Source organism: Sus scrofa, chromosome 11 (genome assembly GCF_054392235.1).
Source record: "Sus scrofa isolate SSC_HxYL_T2T_F1_AM1 chromosome 11, Sscrofa_HxYL_maternal_Yorkshire_Landrace_v2.0, whole genome shotgun sequence".
NCBI lineage: Eukaryota > Metazoa > Chordata > Mammalia > Artiodactyla > Suidae > Sus > Sus scrofa.
In genome coordinates this window covers 10,370,816-10,388,616 of record NC_139393.1, presented here as the reverse complement: position 1 = coordinate 10,388,616, position 17,801 = coordinate 10,370,816, and the positions used below count along the sequence as shown (strand labels likewise).

The following is a 17,801-nucleotide window of genomic DNA, read 5'->3' as shown; positions in this document are numbered from 1 at the left end:
AAAAGTGGGCAGCGGAATGTTCTCCATTCTTAAGCGTAACGGGAGATGGCACAGATGAGTTGAACATGGAGGGGTATAGAAAAGATAAGAAGTGAAAATTCAGAGATACCGGCTTCATGTGTATAGATGGGTGAGTGGCAGGTCCTGCTTATTACTTGTGGTTGAAGGTGACAGTGGTGATGGGTCTAATCATACAGTGTTAAGAGAAGGACAAAGGAAAAAAGTCTTTTTTCCATTTGCCAAAGTTGCTGATAATATCATTTGTTAATTTCAGAAATTTGAAATGAAATATCCAAAATTATGAAAGTTTTAAAATAAATTATGGTAGATCTAGCCAATGGAATTTTTAAAATGAATTTTATTTATAGTTGTACAACAATCATCCCAACCCAATTTAGCCAATGGAATTTTATATATTCTTTAAAAACTATATATATATATATATATATATGTATATATATATTTTGTCTTTTTGCTATTTCTTGGGCCGCTCCCACGGCATATGGAGGTTCCCAGGCTAGGGGTCCAATTGGAGCTGTAGCCACCGGCCTACACCAGAGCCACAGCAACGTGAGATCCAAGCCGTGTCTGTGACCTACACCACAGCTCACAGCAACGCCGGATCGTTAACCCACTGAGCAAGGGCAGGGACCGAACCCGCAACCTCATGGTTCCTAGTCAGATTCGTTAACCACTGCGCCACGACGGGAACTCCCTAAAAACTATATTTTAAAAGACAACAGTAAATTGGGAAAATACTCGCAATCTAGTGCTAAGTGAGAAAATTTTCAGAATAACATTTTGAAAAGTATAAAAATTATTCTGATTTTTTTCAAGTGTAAAGAAAAATGCTAAAAGAATAATTTTCAAATATTATCAGCTCTTGGAGTTCCCCTGGTGGCGCCGTGGAAACATATCTGGCTGGGAACCATGACATCGTAGGTTCGATCCCTGGCCTCGCTCAGGAGGTTAAGGATCTGGTGTTGCCATGAGCTGTGGTGTAGGTCGCAGATGCTGCTCGAATCTGGCGTTGTTGTGGCTGTGGTGTAAGCTGACGACTATAGCTCTGATTAGACCCCTAGTCTGGGAACCTCCATGTGCCACAAGTGCAGCCCTAAAAGGACAAAAGATTAAAAATATATATATATATTATCGGCTCTTTCTTCCTGGTAATATTACAGGTGATTTTAATGTTTCTATTCATACTTTTCTATGTTTAAAAATCTGTAACCATCAATATGTATTACTTAAAATTAATAAACTTTATACAAATAGTGATAATTAATGATGCCACAAACATGAAGTTCACATTTATACTAAGGAGCAGACTCTAGTAATAATCAGCCATCCGAAACTATCACGGATGGAGCTCCCATGTGGTGCAGCAGGTGAAGGATCGATGTTTTCATTGCAATGGCTCAGGTCACTGCTGTGGTGCGAGTTCGATCCCTGATCAGGGAACTTCTGCATGCCGAGGGCCTGGCCAAAAAAGATCTTAAAAAATCAAAATAAAAACCTTTAATGGAATATTCACTTAGTCGGTATATGATCCTTTATGTGCTGTTCATTGAAAACCACAGGTGCAGGTGATTCAGAAATAATAGTACTAGCCATGCTAGAGGAACTCAGGGCTGGTGGCGAGGCTGAGAGGAAAGCAGACGAGTGCCCACGGTGCTCTGTGATAAGTGCTCTCTGGAGATGGGCCCAAGGTACTGTAGGAACACAAAAGAGGAGGAACACTCCAGCCACTGGGATTTGTGGGAGGCTTCCAGGAGGAGGTGACATCTGAGTTGAATCTCAAAGGATGAGTGAAGAAAAGAATCAGAGGAAAGGTATTCAAGTAGAAGGAAGGTATACAGACAGATACAGAACTGAGTGAGAGGAGTAACCTTCTAATGTGACGCTCACTGTGCTGAAGGTCAGGAAAACTTGAACTAAACGAGTTACCGTGAGGATGGAGAGATCGAGAAAGACGAGGCTATAGAAAGACTTTGGGAGTCTGAAATGTCTTCTAGATTCTCTCTTGACACTGGAAGGGAGGGTAGTAGCATCACTTGGTGACTGCAGGAAATAGAGATGGAAGAGTCGGTTTAGAGGGAAACTTTCAGAAATATCCATTAGTAAAGTAAACAGCATGTAGCATCAGAGAAAAACCAGTCATTTATTCTGCAAGTTTTTACTGAGCGCAACTGTCAGGGGCTGTTCTAGGTACTGAGGACGTGCTGATGAATCAGACGGACAAGGCCTCAACCTCACGTTGCTCAAGGTTTGCTTTGGAGACAGACCACAAACAAGGAAACAAATGAGAATATCCAGAAGTAATAAGTGCTATCAAGAAAATCAAGCTGCATACCATGAACGGGAGTAATGGGTTATTTAGATAGGGTGTCAGAAAAGGCCCCTCCGAGGGGGCTCAGGAAAGATTTGGGATAGGAGAGCAATGTGATAGCGATAATGACTGGGCAGCAGCATGGTACCATTGGTTAAATCCTTTCTTGGAAATGATTACATTTAAAAAAAACCACAATACAGCCCTATAGGTAGGGAGCACTCAGGGACCAAAACATGCCCAGAGTCAAACTTGGCTCTGCTTCCAGCCACAGCCTCAGCCTTCAGAGGTGAGGGTTGAAACCAAAGAAAGGAATATAATCACCCGGAGACACTGAGGCAGAGGAAAAAGTGGGGGTAGGGCTGAGAACTGAAACCCAGGGAATACATACATTGAGCTGGTGGAACCGGGGCTCTGAAGACAAACCCCGTGGCTGCGTGGGGCACAGTGTGAGATGGAGGAGACCAGGGGAAGTGGAGCCTGACAACCACAAGACAAGGCGGTGTCAAGAGGAAGGGAATGGTCCACAGTGTCCCATCGTCCACATGCCCCAGAAAGAGTAAGAACAACTGGAAACATGCATTAGCTGTAGCCACCAGGCAGTTATTGGTGACCTTGCCAAGACTGGCTTCAGTGAGTTAGTGTGGGCATCCAGATCGCTGTGTTAAGGCAGTACTTCTTTTCCAAGAGATATGGGTAGAGGCAGTGTGCTTTGTTATGGTTATTGTTTTGGTTTGGGTGTGGTTTTAAAAAGCTCCAGATGTGAAGGTCAAGCCCATGGAGAGGGAGGGGTTTGAGAGTGTAGGAGTCAGAGGAAATAACTGATGTAGCCAAGTCCTTGTAGGAACAAGAAAAGATACTAAGCAGAGCACAGGTCAAGGACCAAATCTTAGGTAGGAAGAGAGATACCTCTTTCATGTACTGGGAGGGAAGGGAGTAAGTAAGAAGGTAATGGGATGAGGAGCTGCCTGATTTCTCTTCTGTGAAGTAGGTGGTACTGTTGTCTGCTCAAGGGGAAGACCCCAGAGGGGAGGGTAATCCACGAGGGGTCTTACTTAAGGTTCAGCTTGGAAATAGGGCTCCTGAGAAATGGGAGTGGATGCCAAGGGCCTCTATAAAAGTCTCTAAGTAGCCCCTTAAGTTTAGAACCTTTGCATTTGTGGCGGCTGCATCCGCACAGCTGTAAAACTTCCTCCAGCAGTGCCAGCAGCCAGGCAGGCAGAGAGAGCTGTGCTGTGCTGTGTGGCACCTGTTCTGGGCAAATCATTCCAGTCTTTCATCTGGCTTCCCTTGGACAGTCCTGAATTCATGGACCCTTCAACAGCCAGAACGAAACAAACTTGCAAAGCCAGAATTTATCTTCAAATTAGTCATTTAAGGAAAACCCCTAACCCTTGACATCTGGATATAAAACGTATTAAAATGGAACGTATTAGGGGCCCTGGATTTTAGAGCTAAATGATAAGCGAAATAGCCGGACTGTTCCTTGTAATGTTCTATTCCTGGGCATATAATGTTACAATTACTGCCTCTGTTTGATTCGATTAGAGATCTTTTTTTTTTTAAGCTAAATACATGGCTTTCCTGGGAATGCAACTGTGAAACGTTTTGTCGTTACACCGTACAGCAGTCACTTTAAGATAACACAAATCGTGCTTCTTGTAGAGCACTTCCTTACCACTGCATGCATACAAAACAGGAGGTAATCAAAAGGGTATTTGGCAGGGGTCCAGAAAGCAATCTGGGTTAGTCTGTAACTGGCTGCCGTAGTTTCAAGTCCACTTCTGATCCATGACTTATTGCTTCATAACTGACAATTTCAAAGGTTTAGCAGTTTGGCACCAAAAAAAAAAAAAAAAAAAAAAAAAAAACCAACCATTACTTTCTAGCTCATTCTGAGTGTTTCACTAGTGACCATTTTTGAATACTTGAAATAACAAAATAAAATAATAAAGATGGTTTTTACCATCATTATCCCCCCCCACACACACTTTCTACTAACAATACAAGCTAGTAGAGGGAATGTTTACCAAAAATGTAGAATGGTAGAGGGGATACTTCAGGTGGCTGTTAACTTCCACTCCTTACGTCAAGAACAATTTATATAACAGAGGACTGAAGAACTTTCTTGAATTGTTAAACTTTACATGGGGCACCTGAAATTAAATAAAAAATAGAAGACAGCTAACTAAACTTGGGTTATTTAGCAGCCTGGTACAAAGACAATGAAGAAGAAATGATATTCAAGCCATTTTACTGTTTAAATAATTCGGAAATTCCCTTTTGAAATACTTCAAGTTCCCTAGCCAAGCTTGAGACGTATGACATCAACTCATCACATCATGGAGTGACATCAAACATGGTCAAAATTACTTTCTCTAAGGTCCTCCAAGCCCTTTAAAAGCAAAGCCTTAAGAATAACAGGACACTCTGAGGCCTGAGCTAGTACTGTCTTCACCTTTGGGGTAAAGTTTGAGAGCCCAGGGAAATGAGCCGGACCCCACCGCCTCCTCAGGTATTTCTTAAAGAGCCAGTGTATTTCCTCCCTCTTACCTGAAGGAATCAGGGTTGCTTTCTAATTATAAGCCTACGTCATGTTATTGGTTAAACTCCCTCCAAATTCTTTTATTTTCACATTTCACTTCCTCATAGTATCTACTTTTTAAACTGCATACCTATTCGAATGCTTTACCAGAATATGTGAATCTATTTTACGCGGGTTCCTCACGGTTTGACCTTAATATTTACAAGTTATTTTCCTCTAGACTCAAAGCTATGCAATGAACAAATCAATGTGATTGTAGCTTGCAGCCAGGTAATCATTTCACTGAGGAAACCGGGAAAGACTGACATATAATACGAGAGCACCAGTATCTAACTCCAAAAGAATGTCAGCCAGACGGAGGAGCCGATTTCAAGTGACTTGAACTCGGGAAAACTGTGATGAGTTATTTCGGCACCAGCTGTGGCACAGTTTTAAATTTTTGTAATGGTTGGGATGGTGGCGGTTTCTCAGAGTGAAAAATGGCAAATATCAAGAAATGGGAGGACGAGGGTACAGCCCCTGTGTCTGAGGGAAAATGAAAAGCGGGGTGGCGGGGGCGGGGTGTGGACGCCCAGTAATTGGGGGCCGTCGGACCCAGCAGGAGGAGGAGGGAGGGGGCGAGAGCTCTCTGGGGGAAGGAGTGGGGCGCTGGACCGTCCCGGAGTGAGGGGGGAGGGAAGAAGGGAGGGGAGGGAGCGGAGGCAAAGTGGGAAAGGAGTAGCGGAGTTGACGGAGCGCAGAGGTGGCCCCTGCGCGGCGCGCTCCGTGGCGGCGCATCCCGGCCCCCGCGCGGGACGGCGGAGGACCCATGTCGCGCCCGCGGCGGGGCCCGGGCCCCGGGCGGGAATCCGGCATCTGGCGTCTCGAGCCGCGGGGCGTCTGAGTTGCGGGCCACGCGGGAGTGACGGTGGCACGCCCGCGGGTCGTTATGCGGACGGAGCAAAAATGACCGGCAAACGGAAACCCTTCCAAACGCAGCTCAGGAGGTCAATCAGTGAGCAGCTGCGGGACTCCACGGCCAGAGCCTGGGATCGGCTGTGGAAGAACGTCCGGGAGAGGCGGCTGGCAGGTCGGTGCCCCGGAGACGCAGAACCGCGGGGGCGGGAGGAGGCGCCGGCCGGGTTGCCCGCCCTGGCCCCCGGCCCCCGGCCCCGGCCCCGGCCCCGCTTTGGGCAGCTCGGGTTTTCCTAGTCTGCGGTTGGGCGGAGGAGGCTGCTCACACCACCCTTGCCGGGCGGGCGGGAGCGTCAGGCTCGCCGCTTTCCCCGCGCAGAAGCCGGGTGGGTGTGGGCTCCACCCCGTGCGCTCTGACAGCCGCGGGCCGCTGCACGCGGGGCGGGAGCCCGCGCGGGGTTACCTGGCCGTGTCCTTAGGGTGGCCTGGCCCCCGCTCCGCCGCCATCCGCCCCACCCCAGCCCGATGAATGAATGAGTGGCCAGCCCAGCTGGCCTTTTGGGAGGTCAGTCCCTCTCCCAACTTCTCCTTTTCCACAAGGGATGTGTCCACTGCTTGTGTGTGTGTGTGTGTGTGGTGGGGGGGGGGGGAGGTCAAAACAAGACTAGGGAGCGTATCCTGAGCTCTGGGAGACCAGATGTTTGTAGGGGCAGGAGGGGAGGATTTGGGGAAAGACAGGTGGACAGTTGGTGCCTGTAGGTAGCTGCCCACAACCCTTGCCAGCTGTGGATCAGACTCTCCTCACTTAGAGACTGCAAAAGATAGGCCTCCCTTTTGTAATCCATCGCTGGCGAATCAGAGGAAGAGAAGAGGTGATTGATTATTCTGAGCTCAGAGGTCCTTAAGAATCCTTGCTTAGGTCAGAAGGCCAGTCCCTTCCTTAGCACCTCCCTCATCCTCCTGGCTGCGGTCCTTCTTCTGTGCGTGCTCCTTGGAACTACTTTCTGGCAGGACCAGGAAAGCAGTCAGTGGTCTGAGGCTCCTCAGAGCCCATGCTGGGAACATTAGGTGGGGTTAGTCACCGCAGCATACCTGTCACAATAAGGGGAGGTGGCCCCACTGCACAGCACAGCTCACTGGCAGAGTAGGATTTAGGACTGCTTCTCCCAAGTGTTAGGTGTGGAGGATGTTTCTGGAAGTGGGGGAAGTGTGGAGGGAAGGGCCCCTGAGCTGACCATGAGTCTAGCGTCTGGATCTTCTTGCCTCCTGTCTCTCCAACAGTATCTTCTGAGTGGGCCAGTGACTACAGGGGCGGAAGAGAGGTCTAGAGAAGAAGAAGGTGTGAAACCTGGACAGAGGGCAGGGATGCCAAGGGTGAGAAGGAAGATTTCACCTTGTCTGGGCTCCTCCCCCTTTTCCTCATTGAAGAGCTGTAGAAGTCCTTTGCTAGAAGTTCTGTCCTTACACCCGCACAGGCACCTCTCTCAATCAGTCAGCATCCTGGAGTAGAGGCCCAGAGTCTGTATCTCCTTGAGCTAGGTCTTTGTCAGCCTACCTGGTCAAATTAGAGGGAGCGATTACAGATGATTCCACCATGCATTATTGTCAGCAGAAAATGTTCACCCTGAATTTTCTCTTCAAGACAGTGGTCCCATGTAGTAGCACCAAAGAAATAGAAAGAGACTTTGCAGCCTGGACCCAGAAATAAGTTGTGGCAACCCGGTAGTTTTGACTGTTGATTTTTAAAGACCTGTTTGTGCATTGCAGACCTCAATTAATAACAATTAACAACTTTCCTTGTTATTGTGCTAAATTGTATAATCTACATGCTAGATGGTGTCAGAGAAATTTTTGTGGTCTAGTAAACTTTTGTTACTTCATAACTTCACAATGCTTACTGCAAAGTCTCTTTCATAGCTTCTCTTATTAAGTTTGTTAAGTTTGTTAAATCATTGGATCCTCAGGAAACAAGAAGTCTTTCCAGGAGGGCTGCCAAGGCTGTGCTGGGTTTTTATAGAAGCTGAGGCCAAAGATGACTGCAGCCCTGTCTTTTTCAAAAGGAGATCTGGGAAGGAAGAGAGTGTAATGTGAAGACTTAAAAACAGTTAAGATTTTCCAGGAAAGTCATTTATTCACATGAATTTTAAACATTGCAGTTTAGTTAGGGCAGTGGAGAGAAAAAGTTTGGAACCTGAGGAATAAACCATAGGTAGAGATTTCTAATATCATGAATATATAGAAATTAAGGCTAAAAGCGGCTTCAGAATGGTACGTATAAGAGTTCTCCCAGAGTAGCGTAATTATTTTTTAAAATAGCGGTATGAGGTTTTCAAATGTTTAATCAGAATATTAATATCTGATTACCCATAATCTGCTTACCACTCTGCTAACAGTGGATGCCAGCAGGTTATTCAGCTGGGACCAAACAATCCTCTGTGAAGCAGACTTTAACCTCTGCTTCTCTAAAGCAAGCTGGGATGCTTGCCACAAAACCAAGCCAACTCCATGAAGGAGCTTTTAGATGCAAATTGATTTTCTTGGGTTTTCTTGCAAAGGTAGCTAAAATATGGAACTTTGGCCATGAGACACTGAAATACTTAAGTTATTAATGTTGGCATCAATTCTAGGTGAAAGTGTTCTTCGTTTGTAAATGTCTTCTTTATATGGTTTAGTTCACAATATCAGAATAACTTACTAATGGATGAACCCCCAGAGAGAATCTGCCCTCCCCAACAGATGATACGGGGCTATTGGCTTTTTTTTTTTTTTCCCCAGTCTTTTCCTATCAAATAAAAGTTTTGTGTTAGGACTTCTTTAATTTCCCTAAAATTTTCTACTTATGACGCTTAGTCAATAGAGCAGTGTTCAGAGATCTTTTATAAATTGGTATTTGTTGTCTAGAGCATTCAGAAGGTATTTGATGCTCCCTTTTGCTTTTTAACATCTTGAGGCAGGAAATCCCTATTCTAACTCACTCTTAGTTCTCTCCACAAAAGTCTGTCTTGTCAGTGCAACAGAAAGACAAGAAGAACTGTTTAAACACAGCATAGCCTGTGGATTTCTGTGCTGTGGGGCCATATTTACAAAGGAGGGGATTACATGTAATTGGGAAAATTATGTCTTGACACACATCACGATGATGAAAATAATGAAACCGATGGAAGCCTAAGGAGTGAATGATGTTCATGTATGTTCCTTTTATTAGAAAATTATAAAAAGGAGTTATTGGTTTAAAAACAAAACAAAACAAAACACTGATACTGGGAGCCCTTTGGGGGCGTTCCAATTCTGTGGTAGCTGCCAAATAGTCATTGGGATTGGAGCGTTTTTGCCAACATGTACTTCTTAATGACCCAAGACTAATCCTCGTGGGGTCAGCGAGAGTTTTTCTCACCTGTCATCTCAATATTGATGATTGTAATAATGGTGGTAATTGTTGTTTATCCCCAAAATGACAAAGTCCGTCAGTGTTCAAAGAAGTATTCTAATTCAGGTTGTCAGAAGTCAAAGGTCCTCTGTGCCCATTTTGTGTTATACCACACTGCCTCCTCCATGGGCCTTCTGGAGACTCACAGACCTCCAATCCTTTCTCTATGGCTCTCTGTCGTTTGCAATTAGTTTTTAAAAGACTAGCCAAATTAATTGTAAAAATTGCTCTTTCCTGCTGGAGTGACAAGGATAACCCTATGCACCACAAATAGCTTGTCCCCCAGTCATCACGTTGGGCTGGGCTGAGTACGGGCTTATGGAGAGCGGAAACAAACAGCCATACCACTGCCTTGCTGGGGGCCCTCAGTGGTGTGCTCTGCCCATCATCATCACTACAGTAAGCCAAGGGCTGCAAGGATGAGATGCTGTCATAAAGCCTAAATGCAGGTTTCTTCAAGGTGGGTGAGTGGCAGGTTCTTTTGGCTTCTTTAGTTCCCTAATCAGCCACCACTGGTGACAATTCTTAACTTTTATAGCATCATTAAATTCTCTGGACAGAAGCATACCCTTTAGCTTTTGGTGTTTGTACGCAGCTTGAACTACTTCTCAAACGTGAAGATCTGAGAAAATCCAAATGAGTTTTTTAAAGCTTTCTGCTCCTTTATTTTAAAACCCTACTCTGTTTTAATGGAAATGTAATCCATATGTTTGATTCCTTTATAGTCACGTAACAATATTTAGATAGCTTGTGAACTAATTGATGTCCAGGTCTTTTGATCTCTTTCATAGTCTCATTTTAAATCATTTGTCTTAGACACAGGAAGTTATATTGTTGCCAAGAATAAATGAGCCTAAAACACTGAAAAGTTTGAGTTTTGTTGGAAATGCTAATTCCATCAAATTTCAATGTGATCTTGTCACGTTAGAACAGGTATATTCATCCTCAGAGTCAACAGTAGCATCCTGTGGTGTGATGTAAACACGAGATTGGGACTTTCATGCAGAGCCGGATCAAGAATAGAACATGGGCCATAAAAAAGTTCCTTATTAAAACCTAAATGTGTTCTCTGGTGGCAAAAAGTACAGGATGGTACTAGCTGCTCCTTTTCATGTGTTTTACATCAGTGTCCTTCCTTTTTATTATCGCTTTACTGTTAAGAACAGGCCATCCTACACTGTCAGGTTTTTTACTTTGTAAACATCTCTTGAAAAGGGACTACGTTTAGATGTGATTTGCATCAACCGTAACAAAAGAAGAGAATGTAAGTCAAGTCAATACACAATGAAAATCAGAGAAAGATAACACATCACCTGTGCCAGCTATCTTCTCACCCTTAGCTCCCACGGGGTCACCTGGAGGCTTTTGGAAACCTGAATGGCCTTGCTGCCTCCTGGAGACTCTGATTCAGTTCAGGTGGGGCCTGGGGAATCCGTATTGTTTAAAGCTCTGCAGATGGTCCCAGTGCACAGTCCAGGTTCAGAATTACTGACTTAGATTAACTACCACAGGATAACTCAAGTCTGTGTCTAGTACAAGATCGCAGTCTAAGCCCCTTAGAAAAGGTTTGCTTAAGTGAGGTTGAAATGAGGTTGTCATTATACAGGGACAGGGGAAAAAAAAAAAAAAAAAAAAAAAGGCCAGAGTGCCTGGAGCATAGTGACAAAAGGCACAAATAGGCGGTTGGAGATTTTGGAGATCGTACCAGAGTTATGGCTACAGTCAGATTATAAGATCAATTTGAGCCTTGTCGCCAGGGCAGGAAGTTTGAATTTGGTTCTACGTGTGATAAATGCAAAGGATTTTAAGCAGAGGAAGGACAGGACCTGAATAAGTTGCTGCCGGAGTGGTCTGGATGAGAGAGAAACAGTGACACCGACTAGGGTGACAGTGACGGAAGTGGAAAGAAGGAGGGGGGTTGGAACATGTCTTGGGAGTAGAGACAACAGTGCTGACGTTTTTTGTTGGAGGTGAGGGACAGGGATCAAGGACTCCCGGGTTTGTAGAAACGTGGTCTGACATGGGGACAAGGGGCATATTTGCATGTGACAGTTGCAAAAGGAACTTTTTTTGTTTTTTGTTTTTTGTTTTTTTTGACATAAGATGGATGAAGACTGAATTCTCTTTGGCCAAATTAGGCCAAAGATGCCTATTAGACATTCAAAGTCAAAGTCAAAGTGTTGGATACACAAGCAAAGTTTTGGGAGAAAAGTCAAGGCCAAAGAGAGAAATCTGCGAGTATTGGCATAGGACTGCTATGGAGTAAAGCCTTAGGACTGGACGGGTTTAAAAACAGGGGCCAAGGACCAAATCCTAGAACCTTTATTTAGAGCATAATATTTGGATATGAACTATATATGTATATTACATGCTAAATTTCCAGGGAATAAGAAAAATAAAGAGCACTGTTCCTAAACACAGGATTCTTATAGCTGAATAATAGTAGGGATATATTACATAATCTTTTGTGACAGATTTATTTGGTCCCAGAACTGTTGATTAATAGAAATTGTCATAAACTATATCTCACTCATGGAATATACATTTTAAACTTGGAAATCAGATTGCAAAGTAAAAGTAATTTTTACATAGCATTTAAAGGAAAGACTTCTCAAGGCTGCCCCACATACACAAAATTTAAAATATAGTTAATTAAATAAAACTGGTCTTATCAGGAACACTTCCGTGGTTGCTGTGACTTATTGGCCCCACATGTAATGAGGTAAGAACTTTATATTGGAAAGGTCACTTCAGGTGTCATATCTGGAAATAATCTAATCAAAGTTTTCCTTTGCTTTCTGTACTGTATTGAATTTTCCAATATTGCATCCATTTGTTGACTGTTACTAATTATGATTTGTCCGTAATAAAGTTGAGTTAAGGGAAATTTCTTAGAGAAAAAATAGGTAATAATGTGTTAAATTTTTGTGTGGAGGGTAACTTAAACACGGGCTAATAACCTATTTGAAATATGTTGCCTAACCCTTGGAAATAACACAGTTTTCTAGAATTGGAGCAAAGAAAGGACCATGTCCATTATTTGTGGGTGGTTGCTCTGAATAGAGGACTGGAGCCCTGCCAGTTGGCTGGATTCCTTAAGGAGACCATTTGATACAATTTTTGTCGGTCACCAGTCTCATCGTGGAGACATGGAGCACGTCTAGTGAAATGAATCTATATTGTTTTATTTTGCTTTTTAAATCTTATGCCGAAGAAAACAACTTAACAGAGAAAAGTTTGTTAGAGACCTTGTAGTTTTCTGAGGGGTTATCAAACAGTATGTTTATCTTCTGCCCTTTTGCAAGTTTAGGGATATTACAAAATGAAAACAAACACGGTTTGAAAAGTGTTGCAATGTTCCTGGGCTTTTTTTCAGAATCTTTGAATGTTTAGTCCTAAAACAGTAGAGTTGAAGGACAAACATTTTTGTCATGTTTGTAGTTAGTCAATAAGTATTTATCGAGCCATGAAATAGCATCCTTGTCAAAGCATGTTGGGACTGTAGTCCAGGATATTAATTCAGGACTGTGGTTTTATCCTGGCAAAGCACACAAATTCTATTACGCTGCTCAAATCACTTAACTCATCTATTTAACCAGAAATAGAGCAGGCTTCCAGAAGGTTCTTAAGAACAGTATAGAATGCACCATGATGACACAGTATTTTGTGTTAGCAAATCTGCTGTGTCAGGCTACCTTATGGTCTCAGGAAAAATATTTCCTTAATAATATTTTTGCCTAAAATAAAATTTCGGAGTCTCACAGTTTTGTGATTTTGTGTACTAGGGCATATTTTAATGTATATTTCATCACAGCATACCATGTTTGTCAATTATTATTTCTTTCTCCTTCCTATATATGAAGTTAAGTGAACCCTTAAAACCTCATGAAAACTAATACACTTACTAGCAATGATATTTAATTGGAAAGTCTTATCATATGCTTCTTATCCTCTCTCCGTCTGGATAAAATGGAAACATGTCCAGGTTTCCTTGAAGGATCTTTGAAAGTTTTTTTCCATTCAGATTTAATATTTACCACTAGAATAACATCCTCAAAGTACAAATAGTTGAATATCTGGAAGGCGTGACAGTATGAGTTAAACTAATCTACCGCTGCATGAGACTGTATGCTTTGTGACAATGACCTCGCAAAGATGGGAAGGCAGTGCTTTCCTTCTTTGCCTGATGCCGAGTTGCATACTTTGCAGAACTCTTGAAAAACAATGATGGATTGCATCTTTCCTAGCCAAGAAGAGTTGTCCCTATGGTCTTGGAAATAAATTGTGTCTTTATTTTAGTACCAAGACTTCATAAACAATAGACATAACAGAGGAAAAGTTGTTAGAATGAAAGTAAGGTTTTTTTTTTTTTTAAAGAAAAAAAGCTTTTACATATTTCGGCTGTTGTCTTATAGGGTGTTTTATTCTTTTTTGGAGAGAAAGGAGAGAGGCTTTGTGGTCTTTGAGTCCTAGTCCTTAAATCTAAATCAAAGCAATAACAGCAAATGAAAAAGTACTCTTAACTCTTTAGAGAAGCACTGTGGTAGTGGAAAAGGGATTGAAGCTATTTGAGATCTCATCATTTGTACAGAATCACAGCTGTGTAATGGTAATTAACATCTGTGAAATTAGCCTCAGTTCAGCCATAACGTTGACATAAATATTTGCCACAGCTATGGCTACAGCGCTGGGAGCGTAAATCTCCCAGTGTCTTAAATGCATGCTGTTTTACTTTTGTTGTATACAGTGTAGTGGTGGGTGGGGTTAGTGGTGTCTGGGCATGGTGGAAGATTACTGGCAAGCATCATGATCTAGTGGTTTAGAGCGAGCCGCTGCTAGAGCCAAGCCTACGTGGGTTCGAATCCTGCTTCCACTACTTATTAATTAGCCTTGGGCAAGGTAATTGATCTTGATGTTCCTAAATTTCCCCATCTTTAAAAAGGAGGATAAGCATAGTACTTATCTCAAACGATTGTTAGAGTGTTATGAGAGTTAAATGATTTAGTATTTTCATACTATTTAGCATAATGTCTGACCCTTAATGAACAATGTATAAGGGTTTATTTTATGTATCTGACTATCTGTCTGTCTGTCTATCTCTCTATCTATTCTCTGTGGAGAATAGACTATCTTCTGGTAAAGGAAATGCTTTTAGTTCTAGCCTTAAACCACCCATTCTCTTCATACCTAGATTCATCTGCCTTGTTCTGTATCGTATATAACTGTTCTAGATCCCAAGTTCAAGGATTTCCAAGTGCGAAGACATTGGCCTCACTCTCTTTGCTTTGAATGAAATTTTGTAACAACTCAAATACTACATATGTTGTTAGCATGGCTGGCAGCGCCTTGTGCAAATCCATAAGTGTTATAACAGGAATCATTCATTAAGCTAACATTTTCTTTCTGAAAGATCATCCGTTATGATTTGTTCATCAAAATTATCATAGCTTTAGAGCTATGCAACCAAGAATTCACTCCCATGCCCTTGGCCTAAATAGAACTTGATTAAAATGAGAAAAGTTGGACAAAGGTCCTATTTAACTTTATAGACTCAAGACTGTGTGTATAAAGGAAACTTGATATCCTAAGTCTTTTAGTTCCTTTTCTGTCTGGATTTCTTAGGATGTTTTGCTAGACTGGGAAAGTGCAGAAGCCCAGAGTATACCCTGGAATACCTGTCCGTGTCACTCCGCATGTGCTTTGGTTGCCTAGCCTCCATCAACAGCAGAGACTTAATAACTGGAACATCCTGTTATTGGAACTCTATCTGCCAGAACTGGAGAAGGAACCAGGAGGGAGACAGGATGGGAGTCCAAGGCCTGCACATGAGACCCTATTCCTCTTGAGCGGGACTCGAACCCAGCCAAAACTCAGATTGGGACTCCATCCCACAGGCTGGGACTTGAACCCACCCGCACCTCAGATTGGGTCTTGAACCCATAATCCCCGACTGGGAGAGGACTCAAGGACTGTTACAGAACAGTCTTTTAATGAAAACTGCTAACTTGGTGTCAGGCCTTACTGAAGCTCATGTTCTTTTAGCTCATCACAGAAAGACTTTACCGTGAGGCAGAGCAGCAGGCGAAGAGTGTGTTTATTAAGAGAGGACCCTTGTGAGAGATACAAGCGGGCTGGTGAGGGAGCACAGCCGCCGCGAGAGCAAAGAGGGCTGCGTTTTATAATCAAAGGAAAAGCAAGGAGGGGGAAGACCACCTTCTTCCTCATTTGGGGGTAGACGTCAAGGCCTACCTCATTAGCTCCTCTTTTGACCCTGTATGAGTTAACCTGGAGTGCCGTGGGCCTATTGAAATCATATGTGTATTAGCAAAAGGGTGGCAGCATATAAAAATATGATCGTTCATTTCAGTTTCAGTATAATGTCCATTTTTACCTAGTTTTTTCCCCTTTCCTCTGTATTTCTGACTACATGCAGAAATACAACTCTTCGAGGGCTATTAACTCCCTCATTTCATGTAACAAGATTCAGAACCCATGTCTATTGTCTTGTGTTTTAACTCTTAGGGTTCACGGCTTGAGTGTGTCTGGTGTTTAGATGCACTTGGTCTTCCTTCAAGGTGGTATAGACTGTTGCCAGGCTACTGGATTCTCTTCTTGAGTGTCATTAGTTTCCAACAGTCTCCCAAACGCCCTTAAAATTCCCTTTCTATCCTTCATCCCCTGGTGGGATTTCTAAACCGATTGCTGAAGGATCCTACTCTATCCCGGTCACAGATACCATAGAATCTCAATAGTCCCTGTGCCCCACTCGAGCAGGGTCCCATGCACAGAGGGACCCCACCCTTGGTTTAATGCTTACCTGTCACCATTTTAAAATCCGTAATAACTGCTGAAGGAAGGACCCACGTTTTCATTTAACACTGGGCCGGGCAAAGAATGTAACTGACCCTACATTCAGAGAAAGCCAGTCTCTTGCATCATCATGCCTTGATTTGTGAGTTCACAGTCCTTGGTGATTTGGTGTTATTTAAATAAGATAAAAGTGCCTTGTAAAGTCACAGGATATTAGACCTGGAAAGACCATTGAAAGCCTTTCCTTGAGCATCTACAGTCTTCAGTCCACATGCTCTGTGCCCTTTGCTCTCGGGGAAGGTGAGCTCCCAAGAGGGAAAGTGTGTTTGTTTTCTTTTATTGTATGTTGATTCTGACCGCATCATTATGAAAGAAGGGCAATAACATTATCCCTGGTGTTTACAGAGTTGTAATGGTTATATTTTCGTTATTATGTATATTGAAGAAAATATATTAATCAATTTTTTTAAAGGCATTGTGGCACTTAGGTATAAAAAGAGATTGGGTGTGCTAGATTTTCAGATCCAAGGCTTGTTTTTGAAAACTTCTTAATTAATCTGTTTCTTAATTAAAATTTTATGTACAATATCCATTATCAGTTAATTCATTAAACCATTGGTACTAAAACTGTGAAGGCTATTTCCTGGGTAAATCTCACCTAGGACTACTTCACTAAGAAAAGGAAATTAGGAGATGTAGCAATCAAGCCTGTCATTTATCACCAGGGATTTCCAGCACAAATCTACGAACATTTTATCTTACCCTTATGTCCATCTGTCTCTGTAGAGAACATTACAGCTGACTAAGTCTAGTCTCATAATGTTGCATAGGTTCAATCCTCTTTTACTATCAGAAACTAGACATAAAACTCCTGATTTGATTTTTAAAAAAGGGCATTTTCCTTTGTTTGAAAGTTAGGTTCGTTATTTGATGCAAAGTATCTGGACAATTGGATTAAAAAGAAGAGTACATGCATTTTCATTTTCTCTTAAGCTACTTCAAACAAGAATGTGTTTGTGTAGTTCAGAATAGTAAAAATGTAGGCAGATTCAGCTACCCTGAATCAGACCCTTTGTATGCCAGGCATTGTGCTAAGGCTTCATGTGCTGTCTCATTTGATGCCCAGGCTTTGGGGCAAGTACTGCCAGGGTCACTGTTAGCAGCTTGCTGTGATTTAGAAAAAGGCTTCCACTCTGGCTCATGAATTAGAAAATAGTGCCTCCTCTGAGAAAATGCAGCCCCATGGGTGTGTGGCAAAGTGAGTGTACCCTGGGCTGGATTTCAGCCTCCATGGTCCCCCTTGGCTGCTTCTTCTGTGTACAGCACAGCTTTCGTAATTGTCCGGGGTGGCCCTGAGTCCTGATACTGTCCACACTTTACGCATGAGGAAACCAAGGCTTGGAGAGGTTGAGTAACTTGTTCAAGGCACGTAACCACTACTGGTTGTTGTATAGATTTATGAGCATGGCACAATTCAAATGACCTGTAAGATCTGTGAGATCCTGATGATTCCAGGACTCACACTCGAATCATTGTCGAGCCCTGAGGAAGGGGTAACTGTTCCCGGATGTCATAACAACAACATGGAACCCTTTCCAGAGCCCTGCCCCAGTGCTGCCTCAAGATAACCATGGGGTTATCTTGAGAGATGGGGGGAGGTGACCATGGCATTCTGGCATCCCAGGGTCCCCATGATAATAATGATGATTAATGATGACCCCGAATATTTGTGTTGCACTTTGCAGTTCGGTGCTTCTCCGCTAAAGTTTGTAACAGCGGCTTAAAATCAGTAGGTT

The 17,801-nt window shown here is 42.9% G+C and overlaps 1 protein-coding gene across 19 annotated transcripts in view; it reads left to right on the top strand.

The window, feature by feature from the left end:
- STARD13 (StAR related lipid transfer domain containing 13) overlaps positions 1–17,801 on the top strand; it is a 512,485-nt gene that overhangs the window by 286,536 nt on the left and 208,148 nt on the right. For 2 of the 19 annotated variants that reach the window (XM_084981486.1, XM_084981481.1), the window contains exons 1-2: positions 5,585–5,943; positions 7,050–7,142. The exons of 13 other annotated variants lie outside the window; for them this stretch is intronic. Coding sequence is in view for 2 of the 6 variants with exons in the window: in XM_084981462.1 (XP_084837588.1) it covers positions 5,319–5,943 (625 nt within the window). In the remaining 4 variants the exon portion in view is untranslated. Of the gene's footprint in view, positions 1–3,882; positions 5,944–7,049; positions 7,143–16,216; positions 16,306–17,801 lie in introns of those variants that run through there. 4 more of the 19 variants (XR_014819178.1, XM_084981462.1, XM_021065185.2 and 1 more) reach the window with 3 other exon arrangements.